General features: G+C 46.2%; 1 protein-coding gene across 2 annotated transcripts in view; it reads left to right on the top strand.

Annotated features, from left to right (window-relative positions):
* Prag1 (PEAK1 related, kinase-activating pseudokinase 1) overlaps nucleotides 1–16,838 on the top strand; it is a 53,215-nt gene extending 36,377 nt beyond the window's left edge. For both annotated transcript variants that reach the window (XM_021170718.3, XM_085844018.1), the window contains exons 5-6: nucleotides 8,440–9,200; nucleotides 15,356–16,838. In XM_021170718.3, the coding sequence (XP_021026377.1) occupies nucleotides 8,440–9,200; nucleotides 15,356–16,471 (1,877 nt within the window). In that variant the 3' untranslated portion in view covers nucleotides 16,472–16,838. The remainder of the gene's footprint in view (nucleotides 1–8,439; nucleotides 9,201–15,355) is intronic.
* The last annotated feature ends 6,592 nt before the right edge of the window (nucleotides 16,839–23,430 follow it).

Genomic DNA, 23,430 nt, shown 5'->3' with positions numbered 1-23,430 from the left:
CTGCAGTGTGATCAAACATGAAGCTGAGGGAGGGGAGGAGCAAAGAATGTCCCTGGGTACTGAGACAAGGGGAGCCAAAGGCACAGGGGAGCAGTGTGCGCTGAGAAAAGGGGAGCCACCAGAGCTGCTATTCTGGGTGCAGGTGAGGGGAAACGGGCACCCTTTGTTGGGGAGCTGGGCCTCATAGTGCAAGGCATTCAGGGCTGTGTGCAGAGATACACACAAGAGAGCCACCTGCACCTTGTGAGGACAGCGGTGGCACCTAATAAAGGTATTTTCTCATATGGCTTTCTGAATGACATATATCAAAATGAATTTATTTTCATGTTTCTCATGCACAAATCAACTCTCCAGTGGACAAGAACCTCAAAATTTAGGTTCTACTTGTCAAGAAGGTGTGTTGACCCTTTGCAAACCAGCACATTTGCTCTCTCTCTCTCTCTCTCTCTCTCTCTCTCTCTCTCTCTCTCTACCTAGCTTTTGAAACTGACAAGAAAAATTCTTTCTTTGGCTTCCCACCATGGATATCAGGTCTACTTACTTCTGGACTCTTTGGTTTGGATTGGATTGGTTCCTGGAACTGTAGACCAGGCTGGCCTGGCACTCACAGATCCACCGACCTCAGCCTCCTGAGTGCTGGGATTAAAGGCGTGCGCCACCACAGCCTGATGCTTTCAGACTCTTACAGAACATTCATATTACAGGCCCACAAGTTCTTGTCTGCTTTTATCATATAACTGAAACGCTTGAGCCTCTTGACTTTTTGACACAACAGACACGGAGGCTGTGAATCAGAAGGGACGAGGTCTCCATTCAAGCTGAAGTTGTGTGAAATGAGAATTAGCATCAGCCTCACTGGTCAAAAGAAATCATTGGGTAATACATTTATCTGTAGCAAGAACTCACTGGTGAAGTAGTGCCCATTTTCTGGGTGGTTTGCATCTGTGGTTTAGCCTGAGTTGAGGAAAACAAAAACATTCCAGAGCCTGCCACCACCTTGGTTTATGTAAATTTGCTAGGAATTTATCAAGGTCGATGGCCAAAATTAGAGATCTATCTGCTGTCTGGGTTTAACAGCAAAAGAAACATTTATGTTGTATAAGAATATAAGGCCTGGCGGTGGCACGGGCCTTTAATCTAACACTCCGGAGGTAAAAGCAGGCTGGTCTCCAAGTTCAAGGCCAGCCTGGTCTACAGTGCTAGTTCCAGACAGCCAAGGATATGCAGAGAAACCCTGTCTCAACCAACTCCCCACAAGAGTATAGCTCAAACCTGTTACATTTTTAAAGTAGGAATTTATCCAAGTTTTAAAGTAACAAAATGGTATTTTGATATCATTGTAAGCTTTTCCCACTTTATATCTTTATTAGGGCTCATCACTCTCCTAGTGCATCTGTTATGACATTTACTCTGAGGGCACAGCTTGTTAAGCAGAGAGTTTCTGTGTAGAATGCCAAAGCCAGCTTAGCGGTTGTTTGGATGGTGCTTGGTTCTGGAGAAACAAACGCTACCGTTAGCTCGGATCTGTTTTGGAGAATGGGTGGGTGGTTAAGATGGGACATCATTGACTGAATGGCCAGAGGGCCCTTGTGGCTGCCTTTAAATATACACATCTAAAGCTGAGGAGGGCGGGGCAGGCCTGCAGTCCTAGCCCTTGGAAAGAGGAGGCAGGAGCATCAGGACTGCTAAGGAATCTGCAGCAATGCGGTAATCCGGGCCAGCCTAGTCTACTAGAGACCCGGACTCAAAGCAACTGCAAAATAACAAATAAAAACAGACTTCGTGTCATATTAAGATCATTTCCATCTTTGACTTAGCAGAGTAATTGAAAAGAAAGAGGCTAGAATTTTCTGTTTAATGGAAGCCACCAGCATCAGCAACAGTACAGAGCAGAGAGCTCTAACCATGCCCTGGACATAGAGCCTCACCCAATACAAGAGCCAGAACGTCACCATTTTATAGCTAGGAAGTCAGAGCCAGAGGAATGTAACCAAATACTATGGCTTTAATAGGCTTGATTTTCTCCACAATAATGCCAGTAAATTAAAAAAAAATACATACATATGTGTGGATTGGGTAGGGTATGCTTATATACATGCTCTGCCAATCTCTTTAATATACATGCTCTGCCAACCATTTGATAGCTATTTGCTCTAAACTACACACTGGGTACAATTTCAGATGCTGAAGATCCAGAAATAACTGCCCAGTCCCTTTCTTCACAGGGCACATGGCTAGTTCCACACATGCAATAAGGGCTGTGGGGAAAGTAAGCCAGGAAGGGGGTGGGGATGGATAGGAAGGCCTGTCAAGGAGACAGACAGGAAAATTAGACTGCAGTTAGAGTGACTGACAGTCTGACCTCCAGCCAGCACTGGCTCCACTCTCGGACAATCTCCAATCAAAAATACGACAAAAAAAGTGGTTGTTTTCAAAGAGATCTGCAAAACGTACTCACAACTGTAGACCTAAATTTAATGTGTGTTTTATTAGACGGGCTTATTAGATCTCTAGGTCTTAAATCCATAGGTTCAGTCCAATACATTATATAAGTAACTTGTCCCAGCATAGCATATGCTCCCAGCCCGTCAAGAACTGAGTTGGGGATTCTGTCCCAGAAGTTGCTAAGGCAGAGAGGTTTGTTCCAGAGGAAAATCTACTGTTTAAATACCTCCAGTATCCCAGGCTACCCTGCCAGCAAAGAAGGTCCATCCTAATCAGTTTTCTTTAAACTCTCCTATTAATGCATTTCATTACAGTCATGTACCATTTAAGGTCTGACGTCAGTAAGCTCATCCATACCTATGATTAAAGAGCAAACAAGGTAGAGAGGTCTGCAGCCAGGAGCCTCTCTCCTGACACCTCGTCTTGTGTTCACTGCCACTTTGAACATGTTTTTTTTTTTTCCTGTCATTAAGAATCAAAGTGATAAAATTCAGTTGTCTACACTTTTGTACTTGAAGTCTTTCAAGTCAGAACCGTGAGCGTACCTCTGTTTTTAAAGCTGCTCTCTCTTTTTTTTTTCATTGTTAGCCACCAGTTAAATCTTTCTCTTGCCGGTGTATAATTAGGCTGTTTTGTTAGAAAATTAAAGAGGGATCCTGAGACACTCACGGGGGAGATTTGGCTTACATATCTTATCTGTGAGACAAATTCTTAAAAGAAGTAAAATAGGTGCACAAAAATTTGGATGCATTTTAAGTAATCATCAATTCGTCCTCTTAAAAAACAAAACAAAACTGCCAGCTTGCTCTTCTATGGACAGCACGTGAAAAGGGACTTGAATGAGGTTTGGTTTAACTATCTAAGAAGAAAATGCTCACTGGTGTGTGTCCCAGCACGGGGTCGAAAGATCCCAATCTCAGAGGCCTGGCTGGGCTGTTGGCAGGCAGAGGAGGCCTCAGGGACCTGTCTTTCAAACTGAGAACCTGCATCTTTTCCTCCACGCAAACCACACCGTAGCCTTGATTGTTGCTTTCCGGGATGATCGAGTGGTCTGGAGAGACTCCTCAACAATGCCACATCTTCTATCTGGCTGCAAAATGCTAATAGCATGCTTCCACTTCGAGCCACATTTATCTTCCTGGAAAAGCAAGGCATCCTTAAAAAAAAAAAAAAAGAGTAGTCCCGCCCAGCCTCTTTCTTTTTCCATGTGATTCTGAGCTGCTCCAGATTCTGGAAGCAAAAGAGAAGTCCCCACAGCTTCTCCTGGAAAATTGTGCAGCTGGAGAACGAACACCTGAGCCCCTCGCCTTCCTATCTGTTGGCAGAAACCTCCCACACTGCCTCTTCCTAAATGGCATGGTGCCTACACAGGTGGTTTGGCTGTTCTTTGCTCATCTCTAAGGAGAGAATCAAACTTCTCTAGGGTCTGGGTTGAGGATTCTACGTCTGACTTGTTTCTAATGTTTTACACTTAGTAGGTGCTTAAGAAATACTAACCAAAGAGCGGGCAAATCTTTGTAGCCCTTTGCTCAGCTACATTAGGTTGGCAAGTGTCAATCCATAGAATATTGCAAGTTTACACGCGCGCACACACACACACATGCACGCACACACGCACGAGTGCAATGTAATTGGCTTTATAATTGGGGCAGTGGCTAACATAAAGGTGCAGAAGTTGGAGATCTCAGGAGGAACTGTGCCTTCTGTCTTTGTGCTTGCTCCAGCCTGGCTTCAGGCAGATAATGGTACACAGAAGAACTGGACAAAGCTCACTCAATGTGGCTCAAAACAGGGCTGACCACTTCCTCTGTGAGCCCTGCTCTCCCGACCGAAGAGACAGTGGAAGTAGCTATTAAACCCCAGCAAGAAGAGAAGACTCTATCATAAGGTAGACCTCGTGCTACCACAGTTTGAACCTTTGCCCTCCGTTCTGAGGAGGGAGCAACCTGTTTTCCCCTAACCATTGAAATACAGACTTTGCTGTCTAAACATAAAGATACCAAACTATTATACACTCTCCCATCCTCCCCCCACCTTTGTGAGATTCACCCAGCATGCCGCAGGTGATGATTTCCTCCAGAGGAGCTTTCTCTTGTTAGAAGTACAGGCACTAAAGGGATGCTGGGTATTTATCTCTGAGTATGCTATACGTGGGAGTGAAGACTGGAAGGAACACTTGGGAAATGGCGTTTGGAACCCTCTGTCTCAGTTCATACACAGCATTACTCAGCTGGGAATTTAGCTCAATGTTAGAGAGCTTGCCTAGTTCCCACAAAATTTTCCCAGCATCCCCTGCTCTTCATTGTCAATCAGAATCTGGAGACGTCGGTCCAATACCAGCAGACAGCCAGGATGTGGCAGAACTAGTTTCATGTGCCATTGAATTTGAGTCTTTCTGTCCATTGGCCAAAGCCATTCATGTTTTTGTTTTTTTTTTTTTTTTAGGTAGATTTTCCCTGACAGATGGTTTACCTGGGAACTATGAAAGTGTTTCAGTTGTCAGGGCATGTTTGTCTTCTTCTTGGTTTGGTGAGCGCAGCAGACCAAAGCAGCTACTGTGGATAGTGACTTAGGTAACACAGCATCCAAAAGCTCTTTGCCCAGAGCAGCGTTGAAGATATGGTTCTCTAAGAAAGAATCAAGAACATGTCTGGGTCAGTCCCCTCTCACTCTGGAGTGACAGCTAAAAAAATCAGTTCACTGTAGAAAGTCACATCTTAACATCCATTTCAAAGTAGTCCAAGTACATCCATCCTGGAGAGATTATAAGGCCCTGAGGTGTCTGTAGCTCACTGTGGGGCCTTCTCACCAACTGTGGTTCCCATACCTGCTTGCACAGATAGAGGCATGTGCACATGTGTGCTCATTTGTGTAAAGGTCAGAGAACAACCTCAAGTATCCTCCATGTTTTATTGCTGGTGATGACTTTAAGGTTTAAGGAACAGTCTCAGTGATCTGAAACTGACCAAGTAGCCTAGAAGGGCAAGCCCTCAGAAATCTGCCTGTCTCCCCTCCTCAAAACTATTGGTGGAATTGCAAATGTTTCTCTTGACATGGGTTCTGGGGCTCAAACTTGGATCTCTTTATCACTTAAGCTATCTCCCCAGGCCCACTTAATTTTCAAAAATACAAAAATCTTTATGTGTGTATATAATGCCCAGTTAAATACAGGAAGTCTACTCTTGAAGGGAGCTACTTATCACTGATAAGCTTTGTGTGACTTCAGGCTTTTCCCTCTGCTGGGCCAGGAAGCGATTCAGGAGCAATTCTGCGGTGCCCCTTGTTAACTGAAGCATCCTAGCACACATTCACAGCATCTAAGATGTTAAACATATTTGACCAGCCTACATGCCAATCCTTGGTGCCATACATGACTCAGAACGCCTAATACTTACCAGATTTGCCCAAGCAGCGATAGCATCTAGATCCAGTCAAAATTGTCCACCAACTTAGTTCCTACAGGATTGTCATGGGGGCACAGTACAGGGTAGGGGGGTAGTCTTTCTCTCAGGTGCCTGAACACTGCTTCAGTGCAGGGTCTCTAACTGACATTTTGATGCTTCTTGGAGATCGAGGGAATGCGTGTGAGATGGAAATGTTTTTAAAGAGTCCCTCCATTGTTCCTGATTAGACAGTTGACCAGTCTTCAGTGTAGGGACTAGAATTGGAGAGAGGCATGATGGGAACAACTTAGCCATAGAGATTAAATTACACAACGGTTTCGGGGATGACTGTCAGACAAAAAGCATGTTCAGAAAGGTTGAAATGGAGAGTGGCTAAAATCATAGATTTTAATGTAGTTTATTCCTGCCCTTTGCCCTCAATCCCTAGTAAAAGCATAAAGGGGGCATGTTGGTGACATCCAGAGACTAAAGGTGACACTAAAGGTGAGGACAGATCCCGTCAAGCTTAGGAAATCAGAAAAAGGCTTATAAAGAACAGACAAGCCAAGACACGGACTGGTTAGCAGCTCCACTGGCACCTCAGCGAGGGGGGGAAAGCAACCTTGACTCTAGGCACGCTGCCTCTGACCCCAAAGGTGCTGGTTCAGGCACGAGCCCAGTCTTCAGACGTCACTCTACCCCCAACCCTCACAGCCATTGCACTAGTGATAACGCATGGGCTGATTTTTGGTACCCGGAAGGCAATGTGATGAGGAAATGGATGTATCTAAAGCACTTGCCTTCTTGTTCCTGAACACAGGGACTCACTAGCAGAGGCCTTCTGGACTTGGGGAGCCTCATAGGCAGGTGGCCTTGCCCCTGACTTTTTTTTTAGCCAGGGCATGAGAAAACAATAGCCCTCTCTCCACTTCTGCTAGAATATAGAGGAAATGAATCAACTGTAAACTTTGTCCCCATTACCAACCCAGTCCGTGGGAGCAGAGCCACCTCCCTGGGAAGCATGAGACAGGACACCTGAGGACTAGAAGTCTGTAGAGCTTGCTAAGGTCAGAGTCCAGTATAGTCTCCCTGCCTTACACTGGCTGGTTCTGGAACACTGTCTGCTCTGATTGTGAGGGGAGAGTACCTACACATGGAAAGCCTGCTAGTCCCTGCTGCTTTTCATTAACCCAAGCCTCCTGGGAGGAACATAGGTCATTCACTTAGCCTTGCAGCTAGGAACACCCATCACACACACATCCTCACTGAGCATTCCTGCCTTTAACTAAGCAGGGCCAGGCAGGAAAGGCAGCTACCTTGATCCTGATCATCTGTGATAAACTAGGAAGCAAGAGCAGAAGCCACTGCAGTCTGAAAATGGGCAAGGAGGACAGTGTGCCACAGCCACCCACCCCCATGTCTACTCTTTATTTGGTTCTCTTTTTTATCTTGAGATAGGGCTTCATTGTAGCCCAAGCTAGCCTTGAACTTGATATGTGGCTAAAGATGGTTTTGAATTTCTGGTCCTTCTGATTTCTAAAATTTCTACATACTTGCCTTTCTCTAACATCACAGAGGTATTTGTAAAAGCCCAAAGAACTACACGCTAACACATACAGGAACTATATACTACTAACACAGGGAGATTTGGACTGGAGAGATAGCACAGTCATTAAAGTGTTTGCCCTGCTGTGCAGGCATGAAGACATGAGGTCCAGAACCCATGTTACACACACACACACACACACACACACACACACACACACACGTGCTGATATCATCTGTAATTCCAGTGTTGGAGAAACAGAAAATAGGTTTGTTCCTGGAACTTGCTGACCAGCTTACTAGCCTAGTAGGTGAACATCCCACCAGTTAAGAGACCCTTTCTGAAAAAGCAGGGTAAATGACACATGAGAAATGACATTCAGGGTGGACCTTTGGCTTCCACATTCATGCACACATGTGTGTCCTTGCTCGTACACATACAAACACATCCACACGTCATGGGAAAACAGACATAAAAGATGGGTAGGAAGCATGCTCTTTTACCCTAGTAAATGATGCTTTCTTAAACCTGACTTTTTTTTAAAAAGTGGACTCAAGCTACGTGAAAAAATGCTCTTACGGCATTTTTCTTGAAGCTATAGAGTCACCCCAGTGTCTTATCAAGAGATTGGGTAGCTGAAAAATGATGCTGACCTATGATAAGATATTACGACACTGCTATTTCAGAGGATGAAGTACATTACATCTCTCCAAGATAGGGAAGAAAAGCTGCGTTCCAAAGAATGATTTGTTCCCATGCATGCAGATTTATTTGGGACATCAGGACCATGCATGAGAGATTGCTGGCTGAGAAGTCCTCTGAAAGGACCTTAGTGCTAAGGGAGGGGCACAGGGAGACTTCACCGACGGTGTGTACCACTATTGCAGTTTGTTCGCTGTGAGTACGCCATGTAAAGAAGTAGAAAAGAATAGAAAAAGAAAGAAAGAAATAAAAAAGAAGTATGATAAAATTAATTGCTTTGACCAGTTCCAAAATAATAATCCTGCAGCACTTGAGCCAGGGGCATTGATCTCCAGCCTGATGATTTCTGCTTTCTTTTTCTAGGTCCATCATATGAACCCACCCACTCACCCACCATCAGCGGGAAAAAGCTCTTCGCTCCCATCCCTTTTCCATCAGGCTCCACAGAGGATGTGTCCCCTGGTGGTGGTCCTGCGCAGCCTCCTCCTCTGCCCCAGAAAAAGATAGTGAGCCGTGCCGCCTCTTCCCCTGATGGCTTCTTCTGGACCCAAGGTTCCCCTAAGCCACGGACGGCAAGTCCCAAGCTGAACCTAAGCCATTCAGAAACCAATGTTTGTGCCCATGACGAGCCTCCTTTTAACTGTTCCTTGAACTCTGGAAACCGTTCCCACCATGTCTTCTCCTCTTCTGAGCCTTTAGAGAAAGCTTTCAAAGGCAATGCTCCCTGGGCTCCAGCTCTAGGGCTGGCGAACAGCAAAGGCGGCTGTGGGAGCCCCAGTCTCCAGTGCAGAGCGGCCACCTCCACGTCATCGTCCCAGCTCAGTGTGTCCAGCCAGGCCTCCTCCAGCAGCACCCAGCTTCAGCTGCACAGCCTGCTGAGTAGCATCAGCAGCAAGGAGGGCACCTATGCCAAGCTTGGGGGCCTCTACACACAATCCCTGGCCCGCCTAGTGACCAAGTGTGAAGACCTCTTCATGGGTGGCCAGAAAAAGGAACTGCGCTTCAACGAGAATTACTGGTCACTCTTCAAGCTGACGTGCAACAAACCTTGCTGTGACTCGGGGGATGCAATTTACTACTGTGCCACCTGCTCTGAGGACCCAGGCAGCATCTATGCCGTAAAAGTAGGTACTACCCTCCTTCTGTTTGATGGTCTGGTTGGCTGGTTCTTCCCACCTCTCCAAGTTTTAGCAAGCTTGTCTTTATACTTGGTACTTGGTGATCTCACTCTCTGCCTGGCCCTGGGAAGTAGCGCCGTGAAATTCCTAGCATGAGTATAAGATATGGTCTGGGCACTCTTAGGTTTGTGGTCCAGGTTGTCATGGGAAGCAGCTTAGTGCAGCAGAGTTCATTCAAGTATTCAGGCAGGTTTTGTTTTGTTTTGTTTTGTTTTGTTTTGTTTTGTTTTGTTTTGTTTTACTCTGTGTTAGGTATTTCACAAAGATAGGAAGATAGAGGTGTGAACATGAGCTTTCTTGAGGAGCTTATAATCCAGTAGAGGAAATGGATAGTTAAGATGCCTGTTCATCAAGTGATGGAGGCAAGAGCATTAGACTCAGGCATTGCCCTCAATAGTATAAGCAACAGCAAACATTTGCTCGGTATTTACTGTTACCGTTAGATTCTTGGGTGGTGGGTCTATGCCACTGCCGTGAATCTTACTTGAGATTTTTCTTTGAAGGAACGTGTGATACCACCAGACAAGGTGGCTGAGAGCCCTGATGAGCATGTCCAAGGGACCAGTGTACACTTAGAAGCCACCCTTCTGTAAAGAGGGTACAGGGTCATCTACTAGGATGCTCTATGTAGTTGACAGATATCAAGATCACAGAAGACTTGCATCAGGTTATGGCCAAGAGAGGAGGCACTGGTAATAAGAAAATACTACCAGGCTTGGTGATCCCAGCTACCAAGCAGGCTACTTGGGCTACACAGTGAGTTCAAGGCCCCTCTGGATAAGTCAGCAAAACTCTTGTCTTACAAAGGAAGTGTTGGGGTGGGGTGGGGGCGGTTTGGGATCTAGCTCGGTAGTAAATCACTCACTTAGTATATGTGAGGCCCCTGCTTTAATCACCAATGCCACAGGAAATGAAGAGAGCAGAGGGAGGGAAGGGGAGGAAGAAGGCAGCTGTCCCAAGAGAGCTCCTAAGGTTTAGTCCTTCATTGCCACATCAGGTCTGAACCCAGAAGCTGCCTTCTGGGTAAGCTACATTTTGTGTCCCTTACCCATTTGAAGTCAAAAGATATAAAGGGCTCATTCTTTTTCTGTTGGGATGTCTGTGTCCAATATATTTGCTTCTTGACTTCTACTGAAGCCATGTCCTAAAATACCCATTATTTGACTTGCGAGTATGGCAAGTTGAAAATGCATTGAGCACTCTACCTAAGCTCTGGCTCTGCCGGCAGCTCAGCCATCCTGGGGTCTCCCTTGTTTGCTGTTGTGATTACAAGTGTTTCTTACTGCCCCTGTGTGAAATCGGGGGCCATCTGGAAGGGAGAGGGTGATTGAAAAAAAATCATCCGAACATGATGAACTGAACGCCCAAGTCACTGTGTGGAGTTTGTGAGAGGAGAGGGCAGACAGGAGTTTAGATGTTCCGGGAACGTGAGAACTTGGTGTGTGACTCATCCGCCAATCTTCTTCGCCTTGCTTCTGCCCTGTGCTCTCTCCTTGCCTCCTGGTGCTAAACCTGGAGGTCTCAGGCAATCTTGAAGGAACTTAATCCAAAGAAAGTGACGGGATTACGTGGTAAGAACCAAGAGGAGGGCCCAGCTCTGAGTTCAAACCTTGAGCAGAGACTCTTTACGTATCCATGAGTTATTGTGTCGAGTAGCTTGGAATCTAGAGCCAATTTCTCCCAATACACAATATATAGTTAGGCTTTCCCAGAAGATGATAGAAGCAAGCACTACTCCTTATTACATTAGGAGTTTCCACCAGGAGAAAAACTTGAAGATAAGCTTTCGTCTCCAATGAAGAGGGTCCCAGAGGATGCCTAGTTGACTTTCCTGGAGAAGCCACATTCCACTGAATCATAGGGGGAAAAAATGACATTTGGAGAACAGCATCAAATACTCATGAAGCGATACTGTAATTAGAAAAGGCGTTATTGCTTTGTAAATGTGCCTGGTCTGGCAATGGGGGAGGAGGAGGGAGCTGTGAGCCTCACTCGGCACGTGCAGCTGCTCTACTTCATTAGCGGTGCAGTCTAGACGGAATACAGTCATCTGAGAGCCCACAGGAGGGGGAGCTGGGCTCCTTCCCAGCCGCCTGTGTGTCCCTGGGCGCTGTTCGGCTATGCATGTTAAGCAGAGACCCGACACTGAAATCAAATGCAGTGTTGCTTCTGAGTCCCAGCGAACAAGAGCAGATCGGCACCTGCTTGTGCCTGGCTCTGGGACCTCCCATCACAGACTCATTGACCTACAATATCCAGGCATAAACTGGCTCTTATACACCAGCTCCACGAGTACGTGGCAAAAACAGAGGGAAATCATGAGTTCTTGTGGGTTTAGAAGCTGATTTTCAGCCATGTAGGGCCGCAGTTCATAGTTATGGGACCTGTGCTGACTGAGCCTTTGAGCCTTTCTCCTTATTTACGCATCAACTGGACTCTCAAAGCTTAAGACAAGACAGAAGTTTGCACAAAGTCTGAAATTTCAGCCGAGCCCAAAGTCTTTGGAAAGTTCTGGAGCTAAAACCAAGGGCAGGGCCCCCTGCAATTGAGATGGGTAACTGTGGGGGGAGATAGAGGTGAAGATCCTTGTCTGCATTCCTCATTCTTCATCTCAACTGGAGAAGGATCTTAATGCCCCACCCAGGCTTGGGAGGGGGCTGGGCGGCTGTTCCTGGGGCAACGCTCTTCAGTGGAGGGGGTGACTGTGCCTTGGGGTCTTTCTGAAGGCCCATCTCACTGGTTTTGTAATACATCCAGCTCAGTTACTATTTACCCAGCTCCTTCATTTGCAGCTCTGTGCAAAATGTCAGTGGCTCCGTTGGGGCTCTGGGCCCCTGTGTTTGTTGGGCCTGGAGCCTTTCATAGCTAGAAGGAAAGACAACCATGGAAACCCTTCCCAGGCCCTGCCAGGGCCTGGCCCAGACTCAGAGGTTGTAGAGAACTTGCAAACCAGTTCTGGATAGCTGTGCACCGCCACCAAATGACTACATGGCAAAAATAGTCACCATAGCAACCTTGTCATTGCAGACTCACCACGGGCCAAGCCCAAAGCCATACCTGCCACGTTTAAGCTAAGTCCTGGGAGCCACCATAGCCCCAGTCAGAGCACAGAGAAAACAGAGCAAAAGATGCAGGCCACTGGCCATCAGCATTATGGCTTCCATATTTGTAACATAATCTACCCACTAACAAGCATTTGTAACCCACAAATCAATACTCAGAAAGCTTTCCCATCCTTTGTGGACATGTGCGGGGCAAGAAAACTTGGAGATAGCCTGGTGTGTGATTTCAGATGATGGGGAATTAGGACATGTTCTGCATATGCTTTCTGCTCAGACCAATTATTATTATTATTATTATTATTATTATTATTATTATTATTGTTAATTATTATTATTATATTTGGTATGTGCAGAGCCTCTCTTTCTCGGATTTTGAGCTTTTCATTGTGGGTGTTGTCTGTGAGTTTGGTGTTTAACACCCTCCATACACAAGTGTAGTGTGCTCAAGGACTGTTAGTGTTCATAAGCTGGGAGTCAGAGTGAGCCTTGCATAGAAAATACAGGTTACAGGATGTTAGCTCTGAGTTCAGTGTCAGCAATGTAGATTAAATAAGGCTCTATAAGCAGAGTGAGGACAAGGCAAAGTCACACAGACATCAGTTACTGAAAGATATGTGAGCAGGATCACAGAAACCTTGCCCTGTAGTTACTGGAGCCTGGTCCCATATATGCTAGTTCCATATTTGAAGCTCCTTTATAGACACTTCAGATAAGAATCTCCCGTAACTTGTCGAAGGCTGCCGAGTTGATATTTAAAACTGGTGTGCTCTTTCCCAGAGCCTATACATTTGACTTAAAGAACTCTTCTCAGGTTATTGGTTTGGTAACTAGTTTCAGATTATAAGGCCTCAGTTTCTCCTCTTAAACCATCTACTGCTTTGAACTCTGTGGGATTTAAGGAGCTATTTTGTGAAAGTCCCATAAGCAACACGGTGCCCCACACATGCGAGTCTCCAGTGTGTGTGTGTGTGTGTGTGTGTGTGTGTGAATAAAGAGATTCCAGCAACAATCCTCCACTTGTCTACTGAGGCCTTGACAGGCACTGACTGGTCTGCACATGAGTATTTATAGGCAAGGCTTTTGTGAGGACACACCCCCACGATTTTCCTTTCATTTCAAAGTGTTTCAATCCAAAGAGATAGATGCCTCAGCCAGTGAAAACGTTTGCTGTACAAACCTGACAACATGCGTTGGAGCCCCAAAATCCACAATGGAGGGAGAGAACCGATTAGGGGAAGTTGTCCTTGGATACCCCTAACTCCACATACACACTCTGACACCTCAGAGCCACCCCTCATCAGGATTCCAGAGGAATGACATTTAAAAGCAGTGTGGCTGGGTATGCTGCAAGGAGACCTGAGGCAAGGCACCTAGATTCCAAATCAGCTTTATTAATGCAACAAGAAGCGATTTCTGGGGCAGATAGACTTCTTTGAAATTTCAATTCTGCCTCCAAAATAGAGAAATGTGTGCATTAGCATGTTACCCACTGCTTGGTTAGCTTTAAAAAAATATTTTTTTCCCAAAGGTTGAATGCATTCTTCAGTGCAGAATTCCATGCAATGAGGTTTATATAGCTACAACAGAAATAAATGCCTGTGAACAGTATATGCAACCAAACTTTGCCGTGTGTGTGTGTGTGTGTGTGTGTGTGTGTGTGTGTGTGTGTGTCTTTCTGTCTCTCTTTCAAAGAATGCACAACAGGCAGCAATGGTGGACAGCATGGTGGTGGCTTGCACTGTCCTTTGTAAACAGCATCATGATCGGTCCTCAGCTGCTGACGTTTTATAATCCGTAAATTGGAGGTATCTGTCTACTCCTCTCTAAACCTGGGCAGCATCGCTTGAAATGCAGAGGATGAGAGACAGAGATGCACAGAGACCATCTTCAGTCCCTCCCTGTGTAATTACAAGGAAACTGGGGTCTAAGAGGATCTAAGGGACCAGTTTGACAGTCTCCAATTGAGTTGGGCTCACAGAGGAATATAAGCTTTCCCCTGGTGGCTCACCCTATCAGTATGAGCAGAAGAGCTCATGGCTGATAGATCAAGAGATGGTGGCTGTGTGGATATCCCCAGGCACCTCCCACAGGGAAGTTTGAGATTACCCATCTTGTTTATTCCTGTTTTCAATTCTGAGGATGCCCTCCAGCCCCGTGGCTCCCTGCTCCCAGGGGAGCGCACTGTTTTCTTCCTGCTGCCAAGGCTCTCTCTGGCTTGGAGCAGAGCGCAGCTTCCTGCACCCATCTGCATGAGTCAGCCCTTGGGCCATTTCATATAGCAGGCATTACATGTTTACCTAAATCTAGGAAGCAAGGCAGCGTAAGAGAATATGGCCAAATCCTAAAACTGTAGGAAGAGAGAGAGAGAGAGAGAGAGAGAGAGAGAGAGAGAGAGAGAGAGAGAGAGAGAATATGCTGCTTAACCCTATAGGTGGAACAACAATATGAACTAACCAGTACCCCCAGAGCTCAAGTCTCTAGCTGCATATGTAGCAGAAGATGGCCTAGTCGGCCATCATTGGGAAGAGAGGCCCCGTGGTCTTGCAAACTTTATATGCCTCAGTACAGGGGAATGCCAGGGCCAAGAAGTGGGACTGGGTAGGTAGGGAAGCAGGGCGGGAGGAGGGTAGGTAGGGAAGCAGGGCGGGAGGAGGGTATAGGGAACTTTTGGGATAGCATTTGAAATGTAAATAAAGAAAATATCTAATAAGGAAGGAAGGAAGGAAGGAAGAAAGAAAGAAAGAAAGAAAGAAAGAAAGAAAGAAAGAAAGAAAGAAAGAAAGAAAGAAAGAAAGAAAGAAAGAAAATGCTGCTTGAACCGGAGTCTTGGGGATGCTGTATTTCCTCCATATTTTTCTAAGAATTGTATGCTTTAGCACTAACTCCTTAAGTTCTTGTGCGCCCGTTTAAGTGATATTTAATGTATGATATAAAGTAAGAAGTAGTTTGCTTCTTGATATGAGGATGCCAACTATCCGGTCATTTGTTTCACAGAACCACAGGTCCCACTCCTAACCTCACTTTTCCTTCTTGCCACAGATCTGCAAAACCCCAGAACCCAAATCAGCCTCATACTGCAGCCCGTCTGTGCCGGTGCATTTCAACATCCAGCAAGACTGCGGCCACTTTGTGGCCTCTGTGCCCTCCAGCATGCTTGCCTCCCCTGACACATCCAGCAAAGACGCCGTGCCTGCCGCATCCCCACAGCCCCCTGCCCAGGAGCAGGACTGTGTGGTGGTCATCACCCGGGAGGTACCGCATCAGACTGCCTCCGACTTTGTGCGGGACTCTATGGCCAGCCACCGGGCGGAGCCTGAGGTTTATGAGCGCCGGGTGTGCTTCCTGCTTCTGCAGCTCTGCAACGGGCTGGAGCACCTGAAGGAACATGGGATCATCCACCGGGACCTGTGTCTGGAGAACCTGCTGCTGGCGCACTGTAACCCTCAGAGCTCCCCCGGGCCCTCTGCCACTCCTACCGTGCCCACCACCACATCCAGGTGTCCTTCTGCCGCGCCCGCAGCCACCACCGCATGCCAGGGAGGCCCTGGTGAGAAGCACCTGCCCAGGCTCATCATCAGCAACTTCCTGAAGGCCAAGCAAAAGCCAGGAGGCACCACCAACCTGCAACAGAAGAAGAGCCAGGCCCGGCTGGCTCCCGAGATTGTGTCTGCCTCCCAGTACCGCAAGTTTGATGAGTTCCAGACGGGCATCCTCATCTATGAGCTGCTCCACCAGCCCAACCCATTCGAGGTGCGAGCCCAGCTCCGGGAGCGAGACTACCGGCGGGAGGACTTACCCCCGCTGCCCACACTGTCCCTCTACTCTCCCGGCCTGCAGCAGCTCGCCCATCTACTGCTTGAGGCTGATCCCATCAAGCGCATCCGCATAGGTGAAGCTAAGCGGGTGCTGCAGTGCTTGCTGTGGGGGCCACGGCGGGAGCTGGTGGAGCAGCCGTGCACCTCAGAGGAGGTACTGTGTAACACTCTGCACAACTGGATCGACATGAAGCGAGCCCTGATGATGATGAAGTTTGCTGAGAAGGCAGTGGACCGAAGGCGGGGTGTGGAACTGGAGGACTGGCTTTGCTGCCAGTACTTGGCCTCGGCAGAGCCAGGGGCCCTCTTGCAGTCCCTGAAGCTCCTACAACTTCTCTGAGCCATTCCATCGCCGCCTTCCACGCCTGCCCCATGCCCTTGCCTTGCCTGCATCCGGATTACCCTGGGAAATGGTACAAATGACTGTCGTCCTTGGATGTAATATTTTATATATATACATGTATAATATAAGTATGAAAGACTGGGGATGTCATTTCACACACGCCAGCCTCCTCTCCTCTCAGAGTCTGCATTCCTCCACCACCGCCACCCCTGTGATTATGTACAGTTCTAGCTTCACGCAAGGTCCTGAGCGCAGTTCCATCCCCACAGAACCAAGTTCGGACTCCTGCCTCACTAGCCCATTTTTGGAGTCACCTCGCCCTTTTGTCAAACTGTTATTTAAAAAAACAACTTCCCAATAAAGAAAAAAGTCTTATATTAATTTGTTTTTATTGCGTCACGAGCAAAGCCCTTTAACCTCCAAGTGCTTGAGTGCACTAGAATCTTTGATGAGTAGAATCTATTATGTACTGCAGAGGTGCGGACTAAATGGCACAGGCCCAGAACTTGCACTTAAATGAGGTAGAGCAGTACCTACTGAAGCCTGGGTGTGTTAGTAGGAGGAAATGTTCTCTATTTCTCTTCCCACACATTAGGATTCTTGGGTGGGATGTGGGACGGGAGTTAAAGTTTAACCCTGCTGCTCTAGTCTCCAGTTTGCCAGAGCTCTCACCATTGTTCCCCTGAGAGACCTGGCTGGAAATCAAATCCACCTGTCTAGTTCAAAAGAAAGACCCCAAGACTGTCTGTCTTCTTAGAAAGCGTGTAGGCCATTGAAAAAACAAACAAACAAAAGCACTCGAGGTGTTTGCCTTTATTCCTCCGCAGCCAGAGGTGGAGGGTAGAACTTCCTGTTGCATCTGTTTCTTCCCTGCAGTTCCCGGACTCATCTGTCAACCCCAGGGAGTTTGGGCACTGCTATCTGGCAGCATCAACTTGTCCAGGCCTGAGAAGGAAGTGGGGGCGGGGCCAAGTGGCAAGGAGCACACTTCCCTGCCAGACAAGACCAGTGCCAAGATGGAGCACTGGTGGTCTAACTGTCAATAGGAGATCTCTATTTTAGATCCACTTGTGGATCCTTTGGTTTAAAAAGTCATTTAACAGCTGGCCATAGTAACCCCAGCACTTGAGAAGCTGAGGCAGGTGGATCTCTGTGAGTTCAAGACCAGCCTAGTCTACATAGCAAGTTCCAGGTCAGCCAGGGCTACACAGTGAAACCCTGTCTTCAAAAACAAAACAAAACCCATGAAATTCATTTAACATATATCAGTACCTGCTTTCTACTGACGCTAATATTTATTGTCATACCAAAGGGGAGAGAAAGAAAATAATTAAGAAGTGGTAGGTCTTTCCATATATACGCCCAGAGATGACTCATTCAAAGAGAAGTATATCCAAGGCCCTTGTATCTCTATCTAAAAATAACCTTTCAGCTACCGAACCCATTAGTTTCTCATTTCTTGTTAATGGCTATGTATAACTTTTAAATACGCACAAAGATCTTAATAGGTGTCGCTGAGGACTTGGGGTGTGGTTAGCCACCAAGAAAATTGCCCCTTTCTGCCCATTGACTTCACTCCCTTTGCACACCCCATGACCTCTGACACCATGTGAACACACCCATTCTTCCTCCCACCGGTGAGGAAGGTAGCCCCGGGGACCTGTTTGCAATGTCATTTGCCACTTGAGGAAAGACACTGGCTCAAACCAGCTCTCCCTCTGTCCACAGAAGGTTTTGGAACTTTGGGTGCGGAAATCACGATTCTCTGTAGGATCTGTCTAAATTGGTGCAGTTATATTTGTTCGATGCTGGGAATTTTTTTTCAGACAAAACCTCCGCCCTTGATTCTGTATCTTGCTTTTCTTGTCCTTTCTCTCTCAAAATAAATAAACAATGGAGAAGAAAGAAAAGAGCTTTCTGCCAGGAGACCTCAGAGTGAACTGAAAGCACCCAGGTCTCTGGAGGCATATGTGTAATCTCTGAGTTAATTGTGCCTTTTTAATATGGCACCCACCTGGGGAGGGGGGTGGAGGACAAGTTGAATTTGTGAGAATGATGTTGGTAGCCAAAGGAAGGAAAAACAAAAGAGGGTGTGAAGAAGGAACCAGTAACAATGAATCCTAGCTGAGAGGAGTGAGACCAATTAAACTTACTTTTGGACTGTTCAACCCCGCCTACAAGTAGAAAGTGCCTGCTGGCAGAATTCTTTCTCGTGTAATTTTGAGGAACTATTCACCAGGGAGAACGAACCTTTGCCTAGCTTTTGGGTCCAAAGGGAATTTGTCAAGGAGCCTTTGTTTGAAGACATTGAACAATATCCTAGAAGCTGTTTTGAAAAGGAAAGAAAGAAAAGGTGTTTTTTTTTTTCTAAAATAGGGCAATTTCTTTTTTTTAATTGATTTTAAGATTTATTTAGTTTATTTATATGAGTACACTGTAACTGTCTTCAGACACACCAGAAGAGGGCATCAGATCCCATTACAGATGGTTGTGAGCTACCATGTGGTTGTTGGGAACTGAACTCAGGACCTCTGGAAGAGCAGTCAGTGCTCTTTACTGCTGAGCCATCTCTCCAGCCCCGTCTTTGACAAAATCTAAGTGTGTGGGGTTTAAACTCCTTCCCAGCAAGGCAGGTCTCTGGAGTAATTGTGACATACAGCTGCCAATAACAGTTTGGCAAATAACTTCTGTCAGGCTACATTCAGAGGGCCCATAAAAAGTGTTAAGTCAGACTTCACCTGTTTGGTCTAGCAAGTAGCTCCTGCTCTAAACATACCAGAAACAACAGTTTTGTGTTGTAAGGCTGTAGGCCAGAAACACGTAGGAAGAGTACTATCAACTTAGAGAGTGTCTAGGCCAACACATCTTCTGTGGCTGAGGGTGCAGCTTGCTGCAAGAGGCTGTTGGCTCTTGGTTCACTCACCCCAGTTTAAAATAATAATAATACTGCAAAGCCCCGGTTTTTAAAAACACTTCTACTGTGAGCATGCATCCCTCTTTCCTCTTGGCTTTAAAACTAGCTACTGGTATTTAAACTCATTTTCCTTCTCCAGTTTTGAGTCAGGTCGCCCCCATATCCTTTGCACATACGTAATTTTGTTTCTGCCATTAATGGGCCTTTCCTAGTTTCGTGCTGAGAAGTGGAATCTTTATTCTTCGCCCAAATTCTTTCTGTGGGAGTTCCAACGCCTTACAGCTGAATCCTGAACACTCTTGCCAAAAGCAAGACAGGCACTTCAGGGTTTGTTTGTTTACCATAACACATGGCTCAGCTTCAGATGTCCCAGGCTCTGCAGAGCTACAGCTACCACTTTATATAACACTTACTGTTTTTTTTTTTTTTTCCAAGAGCCAAGGCTTGGAGAAAACCCGTGTGATGTACACATGCGCACAAAATATTGTGAAAATTTGGAAGAGGGAAGATACTTGTTACTTTAATGACTTCTCTGAAATCTGTGCTTCAGCCACACTGCCAATAGGACTCTGGGGAGATGGCTCAGTAGACAAAGTACTTGCCCTGAAAATGTGAAGACCTGAATTTAGATCTCTATCAACCAGGTAAAAGCCAGGCAGGCCGGCACACATTAGTAATGTCAGTGCTTGATGGGGGGGGAAGAAAGCCAACACCCAACGACCTGCTTGCCAGCCAATCTAGCCGAACTGGCAAGCTCCAGATTTTGTGACACACTGAGCCTTAGATGAAGATACCAAATATCACCCACTAGCCACCACACATAAACCCACAGGTGTGATTACACCCAAGTTCCACGCACCAAAACACACACACACACACACAAGATAGTGAGCTCGCCAGGCTGTCCTCACTCTGCTGACATCTAAAAATCTTTCAAAATGTAAAGATAAATCTGGTAGATCTCACTAAAGTCGTAGCTTTTAATGTTAATTTACTTGCTGCTTTTAATGGTGATGTGATATGATATATGTATATATATATATATATATACACATACATACACACATTCACACACACACACACAATGCGAATGGAATTGATCCCACAGCTGATCATGGACATCAGTCAGTCAGTTGGGAAAGTGCTTGTCACAGATGCATGAGGATTTGAGTTTAAGTCTCAGAATCCATCCTAAAAAAAATAAATAAACGTAAAAGCTGGGCATATTGGAGAATCCATCCTCATGATAGAGTAACATCATTCTTGTTCTTATATATGCTTCTGTGTGTACGTATATGTCTTATATATGCTTGTGTGTGTACGTATATGTCAGGAAGCTTTTACAGTAGTAGGTTTCCATGTGGCCTTTTCAAACGCCTTTGTGGTAGTTATCCCTCCCCATTTAGACACTATGTTCTAGCAAACACAAAGCCCAGTACCAGGACCGGCCTACCTCTTTTTGAGTTGTTGGACAGTGGGGTCTCAAATACCTTCAAACAATACATTGGTCTTGGCTATCTCCCAGAATTGGACAGTAAGACCCTATTACTGAAACCATCCCAAACTTGCTTTGTAAAACACCTGTAGCTGTCCAGCAGCCATGGAGGAACTGGGTACACCTGTAAGGGTGTCTGGAAATGAAAAAGGATGGGCTGGGAGAGAGAAGGATGAAGCCAAGACAGCTGGTTTCAAGTTTAATTTCCAGCTCTGTGTTTATATAAGCAAAACCCACAGACCCATCCTTTGTTTCAGCTGGGTTGAGTTGCAAAGCAAGCTCAGCAGGTGGTCGACTCCTCAAGGCTCTATTAGGGAAGGTAGGGAATTACAAAGGCATCCAGGCCAGGGCCCCACTCCAGCCAGGTTGTAAAACCATTGGGGATTTGTTTAGCCTACTCAAGGCTGGGAGAAGGGCATGGTGGAGAAATCAAGTGCGAACTTCATCACTACTGGCTAGCTTTCATGGTGCGGGAAGATGCTGTGGATGAAATAAGGGAAGGAAAGCCAAGGCAAGTCTTAGCCAGCTGGAAACCCTGCAAGCCACAATAATGACTGGTCTGGCAAGTATGCCCACTGGTGCAGTAGTGAAATTAGTTTTAGAGTAGTAACCAACCTGTTTCTGGTTGAATTTAAGGCCCACTCCATGAGATGGGACCAAAAGCTGGCACCATTTTCAGGGCCAAGAACCTGAGGCTAGATGGATCATGAGAGCTAGGGTAGAATCCTAGAATTGATTCTGCTCAAGGGACACAGTATTAAAACAACTCCTAATGACTTATTGCTATACCCATAGATTAGTACATCTCTGTATCTCATCAGAGCCATGTCTGTTAGCAGTAGACAGCAATTAACTCAGAGACCCACAACTGGTCAGCATGCAGAGAATTAGAGATGCAGAGAGCTCAGCCCTAAAGGGGAGACATCTACATCATATCTCCTCCTCTCGTTCCTAAGGAATCGTCACAGAAGAGGAAATGGAAAGTTGTAAGAGTCAGAGATGGTGGGTGACTACAAAGAAACAGTGTTTTCTGGTCTCTATAGGGAAGTCAGATATATAAACTCACAGTGGTGTGGCCTGTGTGAACTCAAGCCTGATAAAAACCCAGCATGGAGAGAGGAAGATAGTCAAGAAGTCCCACACCAAAGCTGAGGACTTACAGACACTGGATACCTGCTGGAAAGACAAGGGAGACACAGTTTATTTTGAAGGTAATGAGAGACCCCTGGTAAGTCATCTACATTCCAGGACAGGCCCTACATCCAAGAGTATTGGAGCAACACAAATCGAGCTCACTAATGTAAAGAGAGAGAGAGACAGACAGACAGACAGACAGAGACAGAGAGACAGAGACAGAGAGCACAAAGTCAGAGGGAGGTCAAATGAATAGGAGGTGGTGGTTAACCTGGTAGGAGTTGGGGGAAGGAGATGAATATGATGGAAAAGCCTTGCATGAAATTCTCAAAGATTTAATAAAATATTTTTTAAAAAGAGGAAAGCGAGCCATGATAGTGTGCATTTGTAATCCCAGTGCTAGGGATGTGACAAAATGCAGAACCTTGAAGCATGCTGGCCAACTTGGTGAAATCCAGGCCAGTAAGAAGCCTTGTCTCAAGGTGGATAGCATCAGGGGAATGAAGTTGACCTCTGACCTCTACACACTCTTCCACGTACACACACCGAGACACACATACACACACATACACACACACGCATACACACGCACAAGTATGTGCAAGCAAACCAAAAAATAATGAGATATTTGGGGCTAAGGATGAATGTCAAATTATTAAGCTTCTATCCTTTGTTCCAGTGCAAATTAATATAGGTAAAGGAGCAGCCGGTGTATAATAAAGTGTCATCCCGAGAATGGAACTTAAATCCCAGAAAGAAGTGAGACAGAAGCTCCGTGGGATTCATGGTCCCAAGAAAAGGTTCCACATTAACGTATGACTGATTTCATCGATTCAGGTTTTAAAAGTGGAGGGAGGAGGGGCTTCCTTAGACACCACCTTGTCTTCTCAGAAGTCACCAGGGGTACAGACAGGTGGAATAAGTTGGGAGGAGGGAAGTGAGAATCCAAGACTAAGAGACAAACGGGCCACATCCCCACGTGCTTATACCCAGCCCCGTGACTGTCCACAGCCCTGCAAGGCCATTTGTGTCTGCCTGCCATTTCGTGGGACCGTAAACAGACTTGTCTGTCTCCGCGGTTCCAACACGTCTACGAGAAAGCTATGCCTGTTCCCGCTTTACAACGTTGTGAGTTCAGTTTCAAAACTGGAAGTCCGTAGACTCCTTCAAGATCAAGGGACTCAGAGTTTGCCCCTCCGTGGTACTGAAGGTGGAGCTTAGGGTCGCGCATGCTCAGGAAGCCCTGTGCTATCCCTTAACCTAGAGCAGGGGTCCTGGACTGATACCGCCTGGGTTTTCCTAAAGGAATAATGGGGTGTTCTCTCCTCTCCTCTTCTTGTTGCTGGATTTTTTTAAAATCTGCTTTGAAAACATAAAATAATGGATGTCAATGAACAGCCTCTTCCCACCATG

Source organism: Mus caroli, unplaced genomic scaffold (genome assembly GCF_978045245.1).
Source record: "Mus caroli unplaced genomic scaffold, Mus_caroli_1 scaffold_10, whole genome shotgun sequence".
Lineage (NCBI taxonomy): Eukaryota > Metazoa > Chordata > Mammalia > Rodentia > Muridae > Mus > Mus caroli.
The sequence above is the reverse complement of the archived record's forward strand: the minus strand, read 5'-3'. Positions and strand labels throughout refer to the sequence as shown.